This window comes from Dreissena polymorpha, chromosome 14 (assembly GCF_020536995.1).
Source record: "Dreissena polymorpha isolate Duluth1 chromosome 14, UMN_Dpol_1.0, whole genome shotgun sequence".
Lineage (NCBI taxonomy): Eukaryota > Metazoa > Mollusca > Bivalvia > Myida > Dreissenidae > Dreissena > Dreissena polymorpha.
The window spans coordinates 44,017,434-44,042,763 of NC_068368.1; the positions used below are offsets into that span (position 1 = coordinate 44,017,434).

Here is a 25,330-nt window from a genome sequence, read left to right on the forward strand (position 1 = left end):
GATTTTCGTGCCGAGCAAAATAAACTTTGCTTTATTCGGCACCGACATAGTATTCGATTTATCCCATCACTTTTCTTAGTCGTAAATTATTTCTTTAAAAAAAGAATAGGAAAATCGAACTACACGGAAAATTCCAGTTTTTTATGCAAACATTGTTTCATTATTTTAATCGTGCCGAGCCTAATACATTACAAAAAGATCAGTAACTAACCTGTTTTTCTGTTTATCATACCTCTACGTTCCCGATTTTTAAGAAATAATGGAAAAAAAACAACACTAAACAACTGCAGCTTTAGCGTGAAAGAACATGCATTGTGCCGTATGACGTGTTAATAATGACGTCACGAGTACGCGCACTTAATATTTGTAAATAATGTTTTTTTGCTTTTTGAGTTGCATTATTTGTTAAAAATATATTACATCTTGGTATCAAATTGTTTGTTTTGTTGAATCTGATTCGATTTTACTAAAAATGATTACTTTATAGTTGATTCCGAGTAATATGACCATTCTCCGCCGCGCGTGACAGCTATATTTCAGCACTGCCGAAATAGAGGAAAATTTATTCCACAGTGGTTTATGACTATTCATATGAAATTGATAAAATATGAAAGCTTTGCAAACGCAGAACAGTTAAATAATTTAGAATGTTAAAGAGGTTTTCGTTTCAATTTGTTATAATATGTTACGAAACGTTGATCACTATTATAAAGCATGAAATGCACGATTCCCCATACGGTCCGGTAGGTTAAGAGCAAATCAGTGGTCTAGTGGTAAAACACAGGTGCATCACTCATTAATCGATAACCCCTCAGCCATACCCTAGCTACTCGCTTTTCTCCTTTCGCAAGAGACGCCAAACCAAGGTTCACAATGGGCACCAAAGACCAAGGGTCGTCTCTAAGAAACTTTCGGTGCAGTTGATAGAATTCTAACAAATAATTTTCATCAAATTGACTCTGGGAAGTTTTTTACTTCTGAATCTTATTCTTATTATTATGATGGAGCTTTATTGTGTCTGTACTTTAAATCTAGCAAGTTAACATAAATGCATTTACAGACACACGTACACAAGCCTCAATCTGAGAACACGTTTCTTTAACGATAATATTCATATTGTTCGCCAATGTTCTAGCATAAGATTTGTCGTATATGTTTGAAATATAAATTTTAGTATTGCCAATGATCGTTTAGTTCTTATATGTAATCCCTTGCTTTTCTTATTAAAATACGATCTCAACTGCTTACTTAAATACGTATTTCTTAAATACGTATTAATCGTATCATTCGTGCGCAGTATACAATGGTTAAAAGTTTTATATTTTGCGTTTGCTTTTTTAATCATACATAAGTGTATTTGTATCGAATTGTTGTAAATAGTTTATGTAAATGCACATTAATTAAACGCAAATATGGGTGTTTTTTACAAGCATACTGAATGCGTATATGCGTTTGACATGTTTAAAATGTAAATTTAAATATACAATTAATACAATTAATTAGTTATTTCTTCCTCGTTCACTTCCTCGGGTCAAGAACTACTTTATATAGTTTCACAACTGAATTTAATAATATATAAGTTTTCACAACCCTACTAAACCATAATATACGGACATTGAACAACACTGCACAATAAATATCAATACTTAAAGGGACCTTTTCACAGATTTAGGCATGTTTTTAATAATGTTTAACTAAAAAGCTCCAGTATTAAACAATAATAAAATTAAATTAAGAAAAAACGTGATCTTAAGCTGAGCTCGAACCACTGACCCGTGGAGTAAAGGACCAGCGCTGAAACCATTGGATCAATCGTGCTCATAGATTAAGAAAGGGGTATTTTATACTTCATATAAGCAAAACCTCGTAATGTAACACAACATAACGATAAAAACAAAACTCTCCAAATTATTCAACCGTTTCCCTTTTGTAACGCTTTATTATTTTCAGGTATTAAATCGTCAAATGATGCGTACAATCGATATTTTAGAGCGTGGTAAATGTTCAGTTTTACTTTTGTTCAATTTTGTCAATGTACCAAAACGTGAAAACGTCCCTTTAAGTTATGATAAAAATTGCGGGAGGCGGAAAACTACAACGGGCGAGGCATGGTCAGGGGTGATAACCCCAAAAAAGGGTAAGGGTAAGGGTTAGGGTTAGGGGTCGGGTTAGGGTTAGGGTTGGGTTTAGGCTAACCCAAACACTACCCCGACCCCTAACACTAACCCTTACCCTAACCCTAACCCTCTAACCCCCCCCCCCCCCCTTGCGCAATACCATACCATGCCTCGCCCGTTGTAGTTTTCCGCCTCCCTAAAAATTACATTGTTTATCAATTTATTGAGGTACTTAAACTTCTTTAACGCTAATAGCATGTCAACTCGACACCCAGGACCGGATTAAGCTGTTTTGGGGCCCAAGGCTGCACTTGTGCAACCCTCTGCTCCCCTTCTGTATATTACACATTATACCTAATACTACAACTACAAAGGTCAGAAAACTTACAGAGTTGTCAGTTACTGACCGGTTTAGAGAGATAGAATTACATATTGAATGACCCAATGTTGATCCAAAGAATAACCAGTATTCGGAATTGAGGGGATTCCGGTCTTGAGGAGAAATTTTACGCATGATTTTGTGGGGCGCAAAAAAATGGGACCGGAAAATTAGTCCGGTTTAGCAAAGATCCCGGTATAGAGAGGATCCGGTTTAGAGGGTTTCCACTGTTATAACAAGAAAAACCATTCTTTTATAACCAATGTCAAAGGGCATCTTTAATATTGGTTGGCATAGTACCGGTTCTAAACAAAGTTCAGTGTGGACGTAAATGGTTTGGTGTGATAAGATAAGAAGCACTTGTGTAATCGATCATTAGGTCTTACTGTTTCGTACGGTATACTGAACTCTAAGGTTTAAGTTGATAAATAACAACGATTTCGCAATTAATAAGCATGGAACAGAGAGTTGCAGGTAAATATGCTTTCAAAGTATCAGCTTTTAGAACAAGCTTTATTTGATGCTAAACAAGCCATCATGCATTTTTACAAATCGTTTTTGTTGCAAAGGCTTGATTATTTTGAATTAGTTAACGATAAACAAGTGTGAGATCTAAATGCTACCGAATTGTCTACGTCACGAACCATTTAAGCTTTATGACAGAGATAACAAAAACAACAATAATTAAAAGAAGAACAGCAGCAACCAAAACAAATTCATCAAATGATCAGTGAAGTAAAATATAATAAATGTAGAATTAAATTGTGTATATAGAATGATAGAAATACAAATATTATTCGAATATACGAGACTTTGGCGATGGCTCGAAAGTCGTACAACAAAATGCGTCGAAATTATGTCACACTTAACCTTATCACATTTTTACGATATAGTATAAAAGATTCATGCAATAAGTAATAATAAGACTGGCTCAATACATTAATGGGAGTAACAGAGTACGTTTTGCATCATTACAATTTGTTTGTACACTGTACATATTAAAGTGATGTATAGTATAAAGTGCTTGCCATGAAAGGCGAGACATCCGAATATTTATCAAAATATTGAACGTTAATGTTACGATTGAGAATATTTGTTTTTAGAACTTGGACTGCAGCTGGTTGTCATTTGTGTGTTTATCACCTGCACCGGTAAGTATTGCATCATTTTAGTATAAAATGTAATGCATACAAATAAGTTGCGACAGTTTCTAATAATACTTCAATGCGTACAAATAAGTAGCGACAGTTTCTAAGAAAAAAAAAGAAATGCATACAAATAAGTAGCGACAGTTTCTAATAAAAATTTAATGCATACAAATAGGTAGCGACAGTCTCTAATTAAAATTTAATGCATTCAAATAAGAAGCGACGGTTTCTAATAAAAATTGTATTCTTACAAATAAGTAAGTCAGTGACGTTATATCACAGTCAGTAGGCGGGATAAGTTTTTGGAAGTGTGCCCATTTTTAAAATAACACTTCAAAGTTATTTTGTACTGGTTGCAAAAGCTTACTAAAATTTAGATTCATAATTTCAAAAAGTATATAATTATTATTAGCAAAACGCCACAACAGAACGTGTAAAACGGCAATGAATACAAGTGCCCAACAGCTAAAATAAGAATCATAACAGATACATGGGTGGTGAAAAAGTCGATAATTAAGCTTTCGAAATGAGATGGTCTATGCAATTATATCATCCATTCCAATCTAGCCGCAAGACAAATTGGTAACCGAGCATGTTAATGAATAAGATTGATAGAGAAATCCGCAAGCCTTAACATTGCGGGAAAAAGAAAAAAGCTATGCTTTTTTTGGATTGAAAAGCTCTTCGATTTAGTGTGCAATTTCAATGGCCATCATCATGTCCATAAAACGTCGATTTATGTCAGAAATTTCAAGTACACACGAAATAGAGAAATTTAACAAACATATATCATCGCAACCAACATGAATACTTTTTTCTATTAATACAATGGATGGTAAAAAGCAGTAACATTACCCTTCTAGTGGGTGGTAAACAGCAGTAAGATAACCCTCCCAGTGGATGGTAAACAGCAGTAAGATAACCCTCCCAGTGGATGGTAAACAGCAGAAAGATTACCCTCCCAGTGGATGGTAACAGCAGTAAGATTACCCTCCGAGTTTATGTTTATGTCGCCCTTAGTTGTGCCGGCCATTCCGTGCCTATAGTTCTTCTTTTACCAGAGACCTCATCACACGTTTTAAGTGCGTCTCAACTTTGTAGATAAACATGAAACCTTTTAAATCATTATGTCTCATAAATTTAGGGCATGCGAAAACAATAAGAAAACAAAGATTGCTTGTAAATAAGTAAAACAATATCTCGGAGTACTGGATTTGGGCTTTTTATTTAAATAAATAAATATCAAAATGCAATTACGCCCAGTGATGCTCAATGGGGAAACGGACAACGACAACGAGCGAGGCCTGGTATAGGGGAGATAACCCTGGGTTATGGTTAGGTTGGGTTAGGGTTAGGGGTCGGGTTAGGGTTAAGGTTAGGATTAATGAGACGTGGTTTCTTAGAATATAAGCTAAATTGTGCAGGCGTCCATTATCATATAATCAATTCCATAAACCGTTTTATGTATATATTTTATTCGTTATAAAATGTTAGTAAGTTTATATGTTGAGTGGAACACGGCATGTATGACGTACGTGCATCATTTTACATTGGGGGCTATTATTTATAACCTATAATTTGCACACATAATTTATTTATCGTAAAGGAATTTTGTTTAAAAAAACATGTTTGCCTTAATGGATGGAAAGATTCGAGTTCATAGTTTTATGTTTATGTTGTGTATGTTAGTGTAATGTCGGGTTGGCGAAGTGTTTACTGATTTCAGTGGGCAGCAGTGTCTGCCTGAGTTGCCAGGATGTCTTTTCCCCGGCGGTCTGCAATAAAGTGAAGACATGTGGACCACATGAGGTTATACATGCTTATAAAATATAATATTGATTACTTGGAAATATCGTGGTAAAAGAATGCGTATTCTTTTTGTGGCTTACCGGATGAAAATATCCGCTATTCCTTCATGAAAAACACAAAACGACGCCATCTTGGAAGTAAGTTCCAAGTTACCTCACTTAAACCCGGTAAGCTTCCCAATACGCATGCCTCCTCCCCCTCCAATTACACTTTATTTTTATAAATCCATCATATATTTTACATACATTGGTGTAGGTGAGAATCTTTTTGTAAGCTTTATTGCAGAAATAAATGTTATTGCTGTCATTTTTCCAATTTTCGTTTATCAATCGCTTGTCAATCTTATGTTAGTATTTTGTTGACAGGAGTGCTATTCGGACGCATTCACCAGCCCAAACGGCTACATCCACTTTAATCTTGGCTGCCGTGATACAAGGGTAAACATTTTCATAGTTTTCGTTCGTTGTTTTGTTGCACATTGATGAAATATGAAGACATATGTCCGGATATGTGTACTGTGGTGAATATCTATGTACTCCATTTCAGTTTTTTTATCACGCATACGTTTAAAGCCTATGAAAGCCAATCTGTTATTTGTATGATTATTGTTGCATATGTTTGCTATGAAGTTGTGCACTGGTCAGGCAAGTGTGATAGGCAAAAGGGCAATGAAAGATTCGACCGCGAACATGAGTCCACTGCTGGGAAGGCGCGATCAGAACAATTACTTGTGCTCCCAGTGTTGTCAAGGAGATCTGTGCAACCACAGACTTTGCGGACAGACTCGTGAGAAAACTTTGATTTGTTTCTTATATTGTTACTTTTTACATGTTGTTTCTCATGTATTCCGATCATTATTAATGTATATTTAAACAAAAATGATATTTATTCACAAATCTGAAATGTTTTCAACGCTCTTAAATCATTCTAACGTGTCTAATTTTAACAATGTTACACATGCGAAAAACGGAAAAGCTTATACTGACTATTGGCATGTGTAGTAATAATCATTTTAATATTATATACTTTTTTTATAATGTAACATATAAAAAAGAACCAAATCTATGGTCTAAGACAGATAAATGTTAGTTTTTTCCTCCCATTGCTTACAAACTTGTTTTATTATCAAAACAAAATGTTGCTGTATCTTTAATTTACCATATTTATGTACAGATACCTAACATGACGTAACATGCCTCACCATTAACCAATTATATATTTCTTTGTATTGTTTTATTTGGTGAATGCTGGGCATATTGCCCTTTTCCCTGAATAACGCATATCTATAAACATCTTACATGCATACCCCAGCTATGTTATTTCGCATTTTACACTATCTATTACGGATTATTTCCGAGATGCAAGACGACGATTTGGATCTGGTATTATACCATACCAGAATCTTGAAATCTTTACAACAAACAGTTATTTAGCTGATAGATGTGGAAATCTCATTTAATCGAGACTTGGAAAGTTCCAGTTATGTTGCTGCTTTGAATATACAACCATTTTATATTCATTTTGTTTTACAAGAGTATTAATATTCTCTATAATGTCTTATTTTTAAAGACACAATAAGTAACAACAAAGATATTCGGTTTATGTTTATTTGTATTTTCATGCACTATGATAATTTCTGAACTTAGTGAATATTTGGTCTTGCTTAAAATTGGTTTTATAGCTCAACTCTTTATAGCTGTTGATATTGATCGTTCGAATGCGGAAAGTCTAGATGTGATCGGATTCTGTTGCGAGATTATTATTATCGTCATTTTTATTTAATCCTTTTGTGAAGTGATTTCGTCAGTTTTTATATTTGGTTGTATTGTTTTACTCAGATAGTGTATATCGGCGTAGCATGAGATATTAATTCTACTACTAAACAGCAAAAGTGAATAAAGTACCAATGTATCTCTCCAAGCCATATATAGTTTTAATTCATACCATTTACCATCAACGACGATTATATATAAGAAAAAAATATTAAATAACTATTATGGTTATATTATTGAGCACGCCATGAAACTAAAGACGCATAATTATGCATGCATTTAAACAGGTTAAATGATTTTTATATAATAAATTTAGTTCATCGCAGACATGCCATTAAAAAACTTTACTTACGTGCTTAAGAGAAGATTTAAACACACCGGTATACTGTGAACAATGATTTCGTTCTGTAGCAAGGAATAACACCAGCGCTGATATTGAGATCATATCAATACAATGTCAATGTCAATTCTGTGCGATTAACCCATTTATGCCTAGCGTCTTGAAAAAATGCCTTGGCAAACAGCGTAGACCCAGATGAGACGCCGCATAATGCGGCGTCTCATCAGGGTCTGCGCTGTTTGCTTAAAGGAAATATTCTAAAAATATAAATACTAGACATCCCTAATTTGAAAATAAATTGATCAAGTTAAGAAGGATGGGAGTGTCCACTAGGTTTAAATGGGTTAAAATGAGTATTCTAAAATAAGTTTTGTGTTACAGCGTTCTCCAACGATATGGGTCCAGTGTGTTACGCATGCAAGTTGCAAGCTACACAGAACTCGTGCAGTAACATAACGCACTGTAACAAGGACCAGGTGGGCGATTAATTTGATGGTGCTGTTTGTATATGTTTCTTTTTAGTTTTACGAAATTGTTATTGGTTTAGAATACCTACGTGATAAGTTTATGACGTCCAAGTAGTTTGTTCGACAATACACCAACACTTGTCTGTTTTATAGCAGTAGAAAAAGATTAAAGAGCGTTAACAGTTTCACTTGGCATGTAGATTTTTGCAAATCGCATTGTCAAAAGTAAAAATAAGCCTCGCTGTCAAAACGAGATTTAATGCATGCAGTCCGCATAGGCTATTCAGGGACGACTATTTCCGCCTAAACTGGATTTTCTACAAGAACAGTGTTCCTTTCAACGAAAAACACAAAAAAGCGAAACGTGGTGTACCTGATTAACCTGTGCGGACTACACAGGCTAATATGGGACGACACTTAATGCACATCAATTAAATCCCCTTTTCAGAGAGCGCGGCCCAAATTGATAACGCTAATTGAAATGGTATTTCAGGTATGTCAACTGTCGGTCATGCACGACGAGAATCTTCAGCAAACGGTTTTTACAACCAGTTGCAATGGCATTAAGGTGTGTATTCATTTATTCAAACTATTTCATTCCATTTTGAAACGCCTCGGCTGCTATCTTTAATGGTTACTCCTCTACGTATATTCGTGCAACAGGAAAGTGTTCATCCTTGTCTTTGGTCATTCCCTTAAGCTGACTGTACTGATTGAGTAAATGCCAGCAGCGCAGTAATTCTAAATGAGCGGATGGGTTACTTCTTCGTGACATCTGTGGGCATCCATCAGTGAAGTCTGCTTTCCCCCATTCTGTTCAACTTTGCCCTGAAGAAGATTATGCAGGCTACCCTCCAAAACAACCACACCTCTATCTTCATTCGTAATAGATCGATCTCCAACTTGCGAACCGATGATGGCATGGACCCCATGGGTGGCACCACCAGTTAACTCTAAGACCTCACCGACAGACTCTATGAATGAGCTGCAGCATACAGGATGAAGGTAAGCACGGAAAGTCGAAGATCATGGTGAACAGCACAACAATACCACTGCAGATATCATCATGAAAGACAAGAAGCTGGAAAAAGTGGCCAGCTTCTAGTACGTGGAAGCAACCTTGTCCAAGTATTGTACCAGTGCCGCAGAGGTCCGAACAAGAATTGCCATGGCAACCATGGCAACTGCAGTGATGGTCGATTGATAATGTTGTGGACAATCAGCTCCATCAGCTTCCACACCAAGCAAAGGCTCTATAAGTTTTCCGTAGTCTCCATCCTATTTTTTTGCTGCGACACCTGGACACTTAACGCTTGCCCTAAACGCAGGATACAGGCCATTGAACACAAGTGTCTACGAAGACTACTACGTATCTCCTACATAGAGCATAAGACCAACGAGTATGTGCGGAACATGACAGCAGCACTTGTTGGTCTTCAAGAACCCCCTCGGGCAACCATCAAACGACTAAATATGGCTTGGTTTGAACACGTCACTAGGCTGGTTTCTCTGTGCAAGACTTTGCTCCAGGGAAAACTAGAAGGAGGTGGCCGTCGAGGACGGCAGATCAAAAACTGGATGTGGAAGAGTGGACGACCTTTCCTATGGATTAGCTACTCCCAGCAGCCCACAACAGACAGGATCTCTGAGTCGTCGTCTCTCATTTCCCCCAAACGGCCAAACCGTTTAAGGAAGTGATGTTGATAATGATGGCTGATTGATTGCCGTAGTCTGACTGCAATCATACGTGTCCTCAAACTCTTTTTACACCCCGATCCTATCTAAGTATCAATACACACGAATCAATACCCACGATTTGAGAGCGAGACAATAAAGATGTATTGAACTGGAAGGCCGTTTAACGAGAACTGCGAAACGTTTGTGTTATTTTAATATCCACTTAAAAACGCCGAGCAAAGTGTCAAAACACATCCATTTTGCATCGCTTGAAATAGTTTGTTACGAAATGTTTGCCATGTACTTGTTTTAAAATTATCAACTTTGCAAAATTTATTAGACAAACACTTACCATGTGCTTATAACAAACTATTGTCTTCTTCAAGGAATGCGAGGTAAACAAGGAGATTATCCGAAACACTGCCTCTTTATTCGGAGTTTCAACCGGAACCCATGGTAATAATAGCAGCCTTTCCAAATATGTTAAATCCGTGAACAAGGTTTCATGCTAACTTTGGTAAATATGTTTAAGACAACATGTTCAATTAGATTGAAGTCGTTAACAATATCTTAACGTGCTTACTTTGGTGCCATTTTTCGAGGAACAGATTCCCATAATACAATTACTAAGTAACAAAAACAAATGATATCGTTAAAAAAAGGGAAACTAAATACATGCTAATACACGTGCCAACGGACACACAATGCAATCTGGTAAAAATGGCCATACAATAGTCCATGACTTGAAATTAAGATGTGTAATGTAATCGTTATGTTATATAACTGTTATATCATTTTAGGTTACATATTTGCATATGCATGTTTTCTATTCGCCCTAAACTATTTTAGTAAATAGGAAACCTGAATACCGGACATCAGGTTCGGTTGGTGTCCGGTATTAAGAGAGTTCACTTTTTACAGGTACATGTATATCGATTTCAGGAAATCAACTGCACACATTCCTCAACATTCAAAGTCGAGATTACATACTCACATTTAGAGTTTTTTGTGTCCGTATCATTTTTCTTTTTTCTTTTCAATACAAACACTTGGCTATCTCCGGCACTAATCGTCATTCCGCGAAATGCGATGTTAACATACCGAATTTGGTTTTGTTTTAAGTAAAATAGTAGCATAATGTTTTGTCCTGATCCACACCGCATTCAAATGTCCGCTTATCTTGATACAATTTCATCAATGGTAACAGCGTGTGTGATATTATTGTGTGATCTTACATAAATAACATTAGCGCCATCATTGGAGTTTGTTCTCATTGCTTTTTTCCATATGCTGATTCAAAAATAACTCAATGACTCCCTCTGTACCACCACAAATAAACGACTCGAGGTAGTTGACTAACTAGTATAAACCATCGTATTTTTGCTTATAGTATCGCTGTCACTTTACCTTTAACGATTATATTCAAGATGATTTTAAGATGATATGTTGCAGACCTGGACTGTCTTGTAAACTGCTGCAACTCAAACCTTTGCAATAAATGTGTCGGCAACACGACTGTCGGGTCAGCGACAACATCAATCTCGTCAACAACACGTCCGCCAACAGCAACAGTGTCGACTTATTCCCCAACAACTAAAACATCGGTCTTGACAACAACAGTTTCTACAACGTCAACTCGGACAACAATTTCAACAGTAGCTCAAACACCAGCATCATCAACAACACAACAATCATCTACTTATCGTATGTTAATTTGTTTGTTTATTTCTTTCTGTAAATAGATGCACTAAGTAAGGAAAGAAACCTTAAACATTGTGAGCATATTATTATGCTCCCCGAAAGTTTAATCGGTTGAGCATTTAGCTGCCAGTTTGTCCTTCCTTCCTTACTTGCTTCCTTCGTTCACACTTTCCGTTACACTTTTGTTACAGTTTCTCATAACGCCTTCACAATTTCACCGACCTCTTACATATTTGGCATGTAGGTACCTAGCATGGACCTCTACCTTTTGATGAGGTTTGAGGTCACTGGAGTCAAGGTCAATGTCACCGAGGCAAATAATAAATTCTTTTAGGTGGTTACACAATTTACACATAGATTGACAAAGCGCATCATCGGGGAGCATTCATCAGTTTCACTGATATTCTTGTTTAAATATGGTGACTGATTTCTGCAATATTGTTTTTGAGTTATAAAGGGCTACACAACAAGAGCATGAAAAAACGACAAATATACATTCTGGCAATCATAATTTAAAATGTCGCTTTCAGTATTCACTAACCTTTTTTGTTTGTTGGCTGTGTGTGTGTGTGTATTGTGTCTAATGAACTATCAGTGACAATTCAGCGGCACCAGAAGAGGAGAAAACTTATATTACTGCGATCCATTTTTCACGATACGGTACCAATCGCCAAACAGTGAAACACAAAATACATTGACTGTACGAGGCACACGCACAAATATGAACAATAATGGGGTCACTCGCATGGAAAGGTTAATGCAAACGCTCTGGTGGTTAAAGCTCTGTAAAAGGATCTCCAAACCTCACACTTGGCACAGAATTATTCACGAAACATTAAGGTTCAACGATAAAATACCCATGGAATCGCGATTATAATAAAAAGGCAATATAAGAGAATAAATTTCTATTGAATAATTGTTTTACTTCTCAATGGTTTTATACATAAAAGAGCTAAAAACACAAATTTTGGGAATATATTACTTGTGGACAAACATAGAAAGTGTCATAATTCTTCGAAACTGTTTTATTTAAATGGAAAAAGATTTAGAAATTCTTAACGCTCATTTACTAATTTAGTATTTTAAGTGTTTAAGTTAACTATAATTTGAAAGTCTTGCGATGTGCAGGATTATATCTTGTTTGTAAAGACATTAATAACTCAAGAAATTTCATGACAATTAACAATTAAGTCCACATTAAATCAGTAGTTTGCACATCTATTGTTTATGGCACAATCAACGAGTATTGAGATGATCAACATAAATAAAAGAATAAGGAGTGAAAATGAAACATGATAAGTTACAATGTTTACCATTTATACGCAGTCACTTGCGTGATCATGCCGCCATGTTGGAAAGTAGTGCATTACCATTGCGTTCCCATGCTATGAGCAGCCATATTGGAAAGTAGTGCGTTCCAATGCTTAGAAAGGCTCTTGAAACCAGAAAACACGCCAACACGTAATAACGGCAAATGTCATAATTGTCATTTTGGCGATTATAAATGATGTTATGTCAAATTGCCCCCCCCCCCCTCCATTTCCATATCCCCGTCAGGTACAAATCAGCCACCGTATTGAAACACTATTTGTACGTTTTTTTGTCTTTGATTGAAAACTCTCAATTGTGTTTTCAGTTATCTTCATTTTTAGCTCCCCTGGCTTAACGCCAGCGGGGCTTGTATCATGGTCCTGTGTCCGTCGTGCGTGCGGCTTTGCGTCCGTGCGTGCGTTAACTCTTCCTTTAAACATCTTCTTCTCCTAAACTACTGATCCAATTCTGATGAAATATCTCAGGAATGTTCCTGGGGTGAACCTCTTTCAAATTTGTTCAAATGATGCCCCTGGGTCAAATTTGACCCTGCCCCGGGGGTCACAAAATTGAACATATGCTTATATAAGGCCTATTTTGTGAAAAAAACTTTTCGTCCATAACCATTGGGCCTAGGGCTATCAAATTTGGTATGTAGAGACATCTAATAGTCGTCTATCAATTTTTTCAAATTATGCCCCTGGGGTCGGTCAAATTTGACCCTGCCCCGGGGGTCACAAAATTGAACATATGCTTACATAGGGTCTATTTTGTGAAAACTTTCAAAATTTCTCGTCCATAACCATTGGGCCTAGGACTATCAAATTTGGTATGTAGAGACATCTAATAGTCTTATACCAATGTTTTTTCAAATTATGCCCCTGGGGTCAAATTTGACCCTGCCCCGGGGGTCACACAATTGAACATATGCTTATATAAGGCCTATTTTGTGAAAACTTTCAAAATTTCTCGTCCATAACCATTGGGTCTAGGGCTATCAAATTTGGTATGTAGAGACATCTAATAGTCCTCTACCAAATTTCTTCAAATTATGCCCCTGGGGTCAAATTTGACCCTGCCCAGGGTCACAAAGTTGAACATATGCTTATATAGGGCCTATTTTGTGAAAACTTTTTAAAAAATCGTCCATAACCATTGGGCCTAAGGCTATCAAATTTGGTATGTAGAGACATCTAATAGTCCTCAACCGAATTTCTTCAAATTATGCCCCTGGGTCAAATTTGACCCTGACCCGGGGGTCACAAAATTGAACATATGCTTATATTGGCTCTATTTTGTGAAAACTTTCAAAATTTCTCGTCCATAACCATTAGGCCTAGGGCTATCAAATTTGGTATGTAGAGACATCTAATAGTCATATACCAATTTTTTTTCAAATTATGCCCCTGGGGTCAAATTTGACCCTTCCCCGGGGGTCACAACATTGAACATATGCTTTTATAAGGCCTATTTTGTGAAAATTAAAAAAAAATTCTCGACCATAACCATTGGGCCTAGGGCTATCAAATTCGGTATGTAGAGACATCTTATAGTCCTCTACCAAATTTCTTCAAATTATGCCCCTGGGGTCAAATTTGAACCTGCCCCGGGGGTCACAAAATTGAACATATGCTTACATAGGGTCTATTTTGTGAAAACTTTCAAAATTTCTTGTCCATAACCATTGGGCCTAGGGCTATCGAATTTGTTATGTAGAGACATCTAATAGTCCTCTACCAAATTTCTTCAATTTATGCCCCTGGGGTCAAATTTGACCCTGCCCCGGGGTCACAAAGTTGAACATGTGCTTATATAGGGCCTATTTTGTGAAAACTTTTTAAAAAATCGTCCATAACCATTGGGCCTAGGGCTATCAAATTTGGTATGTAGAAACATCTAATAGTCCTCTACCAAAGTTCTTCAAATTATGCCCCTGGGGTCAAATTTGATCCTGCCCCGGGGGCTACAAAATTGAACATATGCTTATATAAGGCCTATTTTTTGAAAATTTAAAAAAATTCGTCCATAACCATTGGGCCTAGGGCTATCAAATTTGGTATGTAGAGACATCAAATAGTCCTCTACCAAATTTCTTCAAATTATGCCCCTGGGGTCAAATTTGACCCTGCCCCGGGGGTCACAAAATGGAACATATGCTTATATAGGGTCTATTTTGTGAAAACTTTCAAAATTTCTCGTCCATAACCATTAGGCCTAGGGCTATCAAATTCGGTATATAGAGACATCTAATAGTCCTCTACCAAATTTCTTCAAATTATGCCACTGGGGTCAAATTTGACCCTGCCCCGGGGGTCACAAAATTGAACATATGCTTATATAAGGCATATTTTGTAAGAACTTTCAAAATTTCTCATCAATAACCATTGGGCCTAGGGCTATCAAATTTAGTATGTAGAGACATCTAATAGTCCTCTACCAAATTTCTTCAAATTATGCCCCTGGGGTCAAATTTGACCCTTCCTCGGGGGTCACAAAATTGATCATATGCTTATATAAGGCCTATTATGTGAAAACTTTCAAAATTTCTCATCCATAACCATTGGGCCTAGGGCTATCAAATTCGGTATTTAGAGACATCTAATAGTCCTCTACCAAATTTCTAAAAATTATGCCCCTGGGGTCAAATTTGACCCTGCCCCGGGGGTCACAAAATTGAACATATGATTATATAGGGTCTATTTTGTGAAAACTTTCAAAATCTTTCCGTCCATAACCATTGGGCCTAGGGCTACCAAATTTGGTATGCAGTGGCATCAAGTTTGACCCTGCCCCTGGGGTCACAAAATTGAACATATGCTAACATAGGGTTTATTTTGTGAAAACTTTAAAAATCTATTGTCCATTACTGTATGGCAAAGGGCTACCAAATTTGGTATGTAGTGACATGTAATAGTTCTCTTCTTAGTTTGCTCAAATTATGCCCCTAGGGTCAAATTTGAAACTGCCCCGGGGGTCATAAAATTGAATGTATGCTTATAAAGTGCTTATTTTGTGAAAACTTTAAAAAAATTATTGTCCATATCCTTTGGGTCTAGGGCTACCAAATTTGGTATGTAGTGACATCTTATAGTCCTCTACCAAGTTTGTTCAAATAATGCCCCATGGAGTAAAGTTTGACCCTGTCCCGAGGGTCACAAAATTGAACGTATGCTTATATAAGGCCTATTTTGTGAAAACTTTAAAAATCTACTTGTCCATAACTGTATGGCATAGGGCTACCAAAATTGGTATGTAGTGACATGTAATAGTTCTCTTTTTAGTTTGTTTAAATTATGCCCCTGGGGTCAAATTTGAAACTGCCCCGGGGGTCACAAAATTGAATATATGCTTATAAAGGGCTTATTTTGTGAAAACTTAAAATCTACTAATCCATAACCAAAGTGACTAGGGCTATCAAATTTGGTATGTAGTGACATCTTATAGTCCTCTACCAAGTTTGTTCAAATCATGCCCCTGGGGTCAAGTTTGACCCTGCCCCGGGGGTCACAAAATTGAACATATGCTTATATAATGCCTATTTTGTGAAAACTTAAAAAAAAATTGTCCATAACCATTAGGCCTAGGGCTACACAATTTGGTATGTAGTGACATTGTATAGTCCGCTACTTAGTTTGTTCACATTATGACAATGGGTCAAATTTTACCCTGCTCTTTGGGCCACAAAATCGATTATATGCTTATATAGTGCATATTTTGTGAAAACTTTAAAAATAGTTTTGTCCTTAACCATAAGGCATAGGGCTACCAAATTTGGTATGTAGTGACATCTAATAGTTATGTACCAAGTTTGTTCAAATTATGCCCCTTGGGTCAAATTTGACCCTGCCCGGGGGGTCACAAAACTGAACATACGCTTATATGGGGCCTATTTGTGAAAACTTTACAAATCTACTTGTCCATAACCATTGGGCCTTGGGCTACCAAATTTGGTATGTAGTGACATCTAATAAACCTCTACCAAATTTGTTCAAATAATGCCTCTGGGGTCAACTTTGACCCTGCCCCGGGGGGGTCAAAAAATTGAATAAACGCTTATAAAGCGCCTATTTTGTGAAATCTTTAAAAATCTTCTTGTCGAAAACCATTCGGACTATGGCTACCAAATTTGGCATGCAGTAACATCTTATAGTCCTCTACCAAGTTTGTTCAAATTATGCCCTTTGGATCAAATTTGACCCTGATCCGCGGGTCACAATATTGAACATTATATACGCTTATATCTTGCTTATTTTGTGAAAACTTGAAAAATATTCTTGTCATTAACTCTAGGACCTAGGGCCACCACATTTTGTATGTAGTGAGATATAGTAGTCCTCTACAAAGTTTGCTCAAAGTATGCCCCTGGGGTTAAATTTGACCCAGCCCAGGGTGTCACAAAAGTGTACATGTGCTTAATTAGGGCCTATATTTAAGTATTTGCACATGCAGAGAATATTTGTTTCAGCCTTTTTTTCAGCAGTGGAGCGATACAGGGCCATAATGGCCCTCTTGTTTCTCGGCCTTATGAACTATGTCTGAGCAAACTGCGTGTGTTGAATTATTGTATAAAATCCCAGCAAGATGAAAGTTTACAGTTTAAAACATAACATAGAATAACATTTAAGTCAAATATGAAATGATTAAACTAGGCTTTTAATATGGCCAGCTTTTGCGATGCCAGTCGACTGTAAGGACATCAGTGACAATAAGGGGAAGTATGGTTACCATGGTACTGGGGTGTATACGATAAAGCTGGCTGTTTCCGGCAGGACACTATCTGTTTACTGTGACATGGACACGGTCGGAGGTGGTTGGACGGTTGGTACTTTACGCTAAATAAACGTGTACAAGATTATTTATAAATGTATATCACTCACCAGAATTTATAACGTTTCTGTACAAAACACATTTTCACAGATTTTAGCATGTTTTGAAGTTTGTCATTAATGCTTTATATTGATAAATGTAAACATTGGGTCTAAACATATCCAGTAAAAAAACAAGAATACAATTAAAGAATTTAAAAAAGTAACCCTCAACGGGGCTCGAACCACTGACCCCTGGAGCCATGGAGCAAAAGTCTACCGCTCTATTCACTAGACCATCCGCTCTTATACAATTTGAAGCGTATTTTTTACTTCATATATACAATCCATGTAGTAGCAAAAAATACAACGACAACAACAGAATTTTCCAAATTATTCAATCGTTTCGCGTTGCAACGCTTTATAATTTTCAGGTTTTTAAATCGTCAAAAGATGCACATAATGGATATTTTAGAGCATGGTAAATGTTCAGTATTACTGATTCCTCACAAATATCATAACTTCAAGGAAAATTTGCGAATCTGAAACAATTTTGTTCAATTTTGTCAATTTACCAAAGCGTGAAAAGGCCCCTTTAACGTGGTGATTTATTAATTGAGTAATTAAAAAAAATATATTTACTTATATGAGAACGGGCGCTTTTTGCGTTTATATTTTCAAATCGTGTATATGACATGTAAAATATGTTCGTGTTATTAATTGGCACTTATTTAGAATTATTCTATAATAGTTCATTTCATGAACATATTTTCTTAAATAGTTTATTTTAGGCACTCCCTGGGTCATATTTAAATCGCATAGCATATTAACTTTATAAACTATATAAATTTGTAAACATCCAAGCAAAAATATGTAGCTTGATTTAAAATTGCTTGTTTATTTTATAAGTCATATGCAACTTGTCAGTTTAACAACTTTCACTGGCTTTTGGTTTCCTTCAAATTCGACAAACACGTTTACTCTCTTCATGTGCATATTGTTTATAGATATTCCAGCGTCGGTTTTCCAACATCGAAAACTTCAACAGAACCTTCCATGAATATGAACAAGGCTTCGGTGATATTAATGGAGAGTTCTGGCTGGGTAAAGTATGATAAATCATCTTTTACATTTTGGCGTGAAAGGCTGTACGGCTAGCGCAGTAATTAGTACACACGGTTTACATCTCCCCCCCCCCCCCCCCCGTTTAATTCCCGTCCCGGTAGCATGTGATTTTGGTTGGTGGTAACCATACCGGACAGGCGAGTTTTCCACCGGGTACTCCTGCTTCTCCAACCCCCAAGAAAAAAAAAACGCAAACACCCACAAAACAAGACCACACTTAAATTAAAACATGTCAGTAACAACAATATAGCTGGAAATTGCACTTATAATTCAAAATCGTCCTAACTTTCGTCAGTAAGTTAATTATAGGAGTGATTGGGCACACCCCGGGTCCACACGTAATGTAGCCTCTTTTGGAGTAGCTATATTAGATGGGTTTTGACCTGAATGTTTTTTTCGATACTTATGTTTATGCAGCTTGAACATAGAATGCTGATTTCGCACATTTAAAGTTTAAAGGAATACAAACTTTGTACAACAACTGTTGAATACTAACAATAACGGTTTGAGATAAAGATTTAATTCTTTAAATAAAAAGTAAAAATAAAATTGAAGGTATGCTATACATATGTTTTCTAGAAATCGGGATATGTATGAACATTTTTTTCTATAATGATCGGAATGCTGCGACGTTGTCTTGTGTATTAAGCATACAAAAGAATGAACTTTCTACAAATCGTATTTCCTATGCACCAAGTCCCGGGCTAGGACGTGCGTTAATACGTACATGTAAGTAAAGTTAAATTGCGGTCGTGTTCTAAGTCGTATTAAATATTCTTTATAACGGCAACTTTTAAATTATTTATCCAATGGATGATATTCAGTATATTATGTTTGTTGTCACCTACCGGTGTATGTTTGTTGTCCCCTACCAGTGAAACCGGATGGGACTTATGGTTTGCGCCAGTCTGTCTGACAGTCAGTCTGTCAGTCTGTCTGTCACACTTTTCTGGATCCTGCGATACCTTTAAAAGTTCTTCATATTTTTCCATGAAACTTGAAACATGGATAGATGGCAATATGGAGATTATGCACGTCATTTCATTTTGTTCCTACGTCAAGAATTCGGTTGCTATGGCAACAAATATATAAATAATATTTTAAAAAATCTGACAATGGTGGAGTTTCACCGGTAGGGGACATTGATTGGCAATCTCTTGTTGACATATATTTCTTTAAGTAAAATGATGTTTTAAAAATAAGTCGAAAAGCATTAATGTTATTAAATTCACCAAGCAAGAATACAATTTAGTGTTTGATGAATGACGCGTATGATGCAATATTATACCTTGCTGCAGTTTCCCGTTGTAAACTCCCATATTCACATCTTTGCATATTTTTAATATCACATTAAATAACAGTACGTTTAATCACTGTTTTAAAATAAATATTATAGGCATATTTCGGTTATTGCGAATATTACCTACCCGCATCCCTCCGTTCGTAATGAGGGCATTTAAACAAAATTGTATTTAGTGCAGAGTACACGGACCTCAACTCTGTTCAGTTTTTATTGGAGTAATTGCCCTTCCTTACGTTTTATTGAGTTCGTTTCTCGTGTAAAGCATAATTCTGCAAGTTTCTATATTAATTGCCATATTTAATGATAAATGGCTTAAAAGGGACATTTTCACAGATTTTTGCATTTTAAAAAATATCCTTAAATTATTTTATCAACAAAACTGTATTTATTGGAATATATAAAAATAATTACAATAACATGGAAAACGATAATAACATAGTTGTTCTGGGTATCGAACCCGGTATCCCAGAAGCAACAGCTAACTCGTTACCATCACGCAACAACATTTGTGGTGTTGATAGAACCCCCTTTGTCGTTTATACCCGTTCTTCATAAATGAGCGGCAAAAAGCGTAAAACACGCTTTATAATCTTTACGATTTCGATTGATGCTTGTCAACGAGCGAACACATGAGTCGCGTTCAGAGAAAACTTGGGAAAATGCATGTGCGTTAATTGTCGCCCCAGATTAGCCTGTGCGGTCCGCACAGGCTAATCAGGGACGACACTTTCCGCCTAAATTTGATTTTTGCTAAGAAGAGACTTCATTTATAGGAAAAATGTAATCAAAGCGGAAAGTGTCGTCCCAGATTAACCTGTGCGGACTGCATAGGCTAATCTGGGATGACACTTTTCCCACAAACATTATGCCCAGTTTTCTCAGAACACGACTCGTATATTTTAATATATTTCTTAGTGCGCTGTGTTATTTTTCTTGTTTCAAATTATTACATATATTATAATTTGAATCTATGACAATTTGTTTGAAAAATGTAAATTTGCCAGACTTTGAAAAAGTACCTTTTATTTAAATGCAAATAACAACGGCCGTAGCTCTCTATTCGGTATCTACATAATTATTTCCATTCGTTTATTTTTGTGTGTGGAGCATACATTGTAAGTGTTGAGGATATTCAAATAGTTTGTTTGTCTACTTGCGAGCATAACTCAGTAAGTAATAAATGGAATCGTACCAGTTTAAATAATGATAAGGAACACTGAGAGTGGTTTAGAGTATAAATATAATACCTTTTTTCTTATATCACATGTTTTGTTCTTTTTTAATTGTCTGTTTTTAAATAAAAAAATGGAAGCTTGTCTGTTTCCCCCATTCTTTGAAGGTAATGATCACATTTTGGTTCAAAACAATTCTTGGGTGGCGTTCGGCACCTACGGCGACAGCACTTGTTAATTTTGCTCGATTGGTCATAGTCGGCTTGGGTACTCCTTAAATGTACACCGGGTACTCTTAAGTATACTTTAATGTACGCCAGGTACGGAAAATATACTAACACGTAGCCGGCCTATTTAGACTGTACCCGAGTTTTATTCCCACCAAATATCCGAAGTCGTAAAACGCGCTACAAAATACGAAACGAAATTCTCTTTGAAAGAAAAATTCATCAACATGCTTTTTGAGCACAATTTTAGCTAATATAGAGGCCATTTCACAGAATGTTGAGATAAATATCAACATAGCTAATTTAAAAAAGCCGTTAACGACCTATAAAGCGTTAGAATGCCCGGGTACGTTTCAGTATATTTTCCGTTCCCGGGGTACATTTAAGTATACTTAAGAGTATTCGGGGTACATGTAGTATCTGAGCCGTCCATGACCAATAACTCTCCCATGTCAATTTCAGATAATGATAACAGGTCGCATTTACTACTTGATCTAAAGCTCTTATAACAATTAATTATCAAACCGTGTCTTTCAAATCTTTTAGTATTTTCACAAATAATACTGTTTATTTATTTCACACTTTTTTATATCTAAGAATCATTTAAGTTAATAAAATTCCTCTCACCACTTGTAAAGGCGCTTATCTTTGTCGCTTATTCTAAATACATGTTTTGGCACATGGTCCGTTGATTGTCCTGGATTATGGGCCAATAACAGAGGGGGTAATCACATGATAGTCAAGATGGCGACGTCCATGCCGAGACCGGTATTTTTCGCTATTTTATACCCTTTAGTACTTTTGTTTAATTTTTAAATGACGCTCACTTTCCAACCATTTCAATAAGACAGTGATAAGCGTTTATTTCGTATTAATATTCGCCGCGAATTTTCTTAAAGGAGCTGCAATTAGGTCATCCCGCTAAGACGTTTCGCAGCGAGTAAAGTCGATATACAGAGGGGATATTATTACGGAATAAACGCTAGTAACTTATTTGTTGATATGACTGGAAAGTGAGCGACATTAAAAAAACTAATAAAAGGCATACAACGGCGAAGAATACCTGTCTCGGCATGGACGTCGCCATCTTGACTATTACGTGATAACCCCCTCTGAATAAAAATCTGTAAAAGTATGTATAAATTTCCTTGCATGTGGAATGCCAAAATTTTACATATAAAACATCAGTAACACTTCATATTCTCCGCATACTTATTATTCAAGTCATGACAGTTATAAACTAGCATTGACATAATCACTACTAAAACATCAGTCTATCATACGAAAATATGTCTAAACTGAAAATACAGGGTTACCTTTTAACAACATTTCTGATATCAAAATATATTGCAGGCTTGGCTAATGTACGAGAGATGCTTGGAGATGATGGTTCGCTACTCAAGGTTGCATACAACTTTACGGAGAGTGGATCTACATTCGAACAAACTGACACACTTTCTGGCTTCCGGCTCGGGCCGTCCCCATACTACAAGCGATACTTTAATTCACAGACCTACGACGAGCAACTGAAATGTAAGCTTCGAAAGAACATCAAAGAGTTGGAACATAGCATATGCACTACAATTTATGTAGTGTATTTGTCATGTATACATACTTTTAAAACGAGTATATTTCCTGTTTAAATGCACGGCGTTGCTGTTTAATTTCAATCTAGCCGGTTTTATAAACAATAACAGAATTTCAATCGTCTTTCATTTAGAAAAACGTTTCATGCACAGGTAGTCTCATTTTGTATTCAGGAATTTGCATATCGTGTAAATTGGAGTCAACATGTGTATTCACATACACAAATTAACGCTGAATGGGTCAAGGTCCCCCCGGGTACTACTTCCCCGTACCCCGGGTGTACCCTGGGTATTGGGAAGTATACTTCAAAGTACCCGGGGTAAGGGGAAGTAGTACTCGGAAAAAATTCGTACCCAATTTTGTTCGTACCCACTTTGTTTATGGTACCTATTTTTTTTTCGTACCCAATATTTTTCGGCATATTTTTTTCGTACCCAAAATTTCGTAACCACATTTCTTTCGTAACCAAAATTTTCGTACCCACTTTTTTCGTACCCAAAATTTTCGAACCCACATTTTTTTTCGTACCCATATTTTTCTTATCAATTTTTGTTTCGAACCGAATTGTTTTTTCGTACCCACATTTTTTTGGCATAATTCATTCGTACCCCAAATTTTCGTAACCACATTTTTTTTCGTACCGAAAGGTTTTGTACACACATTTATTTCGTACTCAAAATTTTGGGTACGAAATTTTTTTGTACGAACAAAACTATGGGTACGAAAAAAAATAGGTTAGAAAAATATACGTACGAAAAAAATGTGGGGACGAAAATTTAGGATACGAACAAAATTGGGTACGAAAAAAAAATTACGAAAAAAATATGGGTACGAAAATTTTTGGTACGAACAAATTATGCCCCAAACAATTGGGTACGAAAAAAATTTGGGTACGAAAAATAAATTGGGTACGAAACATTTTGGGAGCGACTTTTTCCGGTTACTACTTCTCCGTACCCCGGGTACTTTGAGGTATACCCGGGGGACATTGACCCATTCAGCCAAATTTACGTGAGCCAGCGTGTAAACACCAACGGAGAGTGTGCTGTCTGCAGACACCGAATACTTAACGCATGCCTGAAAAAGTTTATACATAACAGATGCAAAACCTGTTGTTGTTTGTGTGTGCAGCGTTTTCATGAAGTATAAATATTCGTTGACTGTGTGTATGCATCAATAGATACGTTACATAACATATCTTTATTTTTACCCAAAGCCGCGGGCTCTTTTACGGTGAACAAAGGAATTGAGCCCGAATATCACAACGGTAGTAGATTTGTGACGCACGACAGGGATAATCAAGCAAACTGTGGTTCACTATTCGGTACCGGAAACTGGTTTGCAGACTGCACCTGTCGCAGCGAGTTTACTTTGGAAATCATTCCTTACGATGTAACTCCACCAGCGTCGTGTTCCTCAGAGATTCCGCTGAACTGTCGCTATGAGCCCGGGTGTTCCTTAGTAGATCTAAATGCCAGCTTAAAAACGCAATCACCAGGTGTAGGAATCCATTTGAAAGAGGACCTGGTACCACTGTCATCAACAATGATGATGTTTAGGCGCTCATAAGTCCCTTCGAACAGTGTTTCTTCCATGTGCGATAACAAATAAAATGTTTATATTTCAAATTTTTCATTTTTTATTATGCCCCCAGGAGGGCATATAGTGATTGCACTGTCCGTATGTCTGTCCGTGCGTCTGTCTTTCCGTCAAACTTTTGCGTTTAGGTTTCGAAAAATGATCATAACTTCTATGTCGCTTCAGATGTAACCTTAATATTTGGTATGCATGTGTATATTGACAAGGCCTTTCAATACGCACACAAATGTTGACCCCTTTGGCATTGACCTTGAACTTAGGGTCCGCGTTTAGGTTTCGAAATCTGCGTTGGGTTTCGAAAAAAGCGTTTTTCGGGGGCATATGTCTTACGATGGAGACAGCTCTTGTTTGCAGACAAGTGATCAAACGAAACAAAGTAGTCTCACATGGTAATCAAACTAAGTTAAACTATTGTAGCACCAATATGCATATCACAACAATGTTCTGTATGTATTTTAAGTTATCGCGTGCCCGACAATATTAACCCATTTATGCCAAGTGGACTCTCCCATCCTTCTAAATTGGATCAATTTATTTCCAAAATTAGGGAAGTCTAGTATATTTATTTCTATATTTAGAATATTTCTTACAGAAATTCCTTTAAGCAAACAGCGCAGACCTTGATGAGAAGTCGCATCATGCGGCGTCTCATCTGGGACTAGGCTGTTTGTCAAGGCCTTTTTTCTAGACGCTATGCATAAATCGGTTAAATTTATCGAGTGCCCGACAATATTAAAGAGATCAAAAGCAAACAAAATCACAAATGAAATAAAACTGGGGCCATCTCTTTC

The 25,330-nt window shown here is 36.5% G+C and overlaps 1 protein-coding gene across 1 annotated transcript; it reads left to right on the top strand.

The window, feature by feature from the left end:
* Nucleotides 1–2,847: 2,847 nt before the first annotated feature.
* LOC127858694 (uncharacterized) lies at nt 2,848–24,562 on the top strand. Its single transcript, XM_052395918.1, has 13 exons — nt 2,848–2,970; nt 3,600–3,647; nt 5,371–5,453; nt 5,819–5,890; nt 6,083–6,239; nt 7,947–8,041; nt 8,526–8,600; nt 10,096–10,165; nt 11,162–11,413; nt 17,388–17,539; nt 18,534–18,630; nt 22,707–22,886; nt 24,157–24,562. Exons 1-13 carry the CDS (start codon nt 2,952–2,954, stop codon nt 24,507–24,509), a joined length of 1,653 nt encoding a protein of 550 aa, XP_052251878.1. The 5' UTR covers nt 2,848–2,951; the 3' UTR covers nt 24,510–24,562.
* Nucleotides 24,563–25,330: the final 768 nt, after the last annotated feature.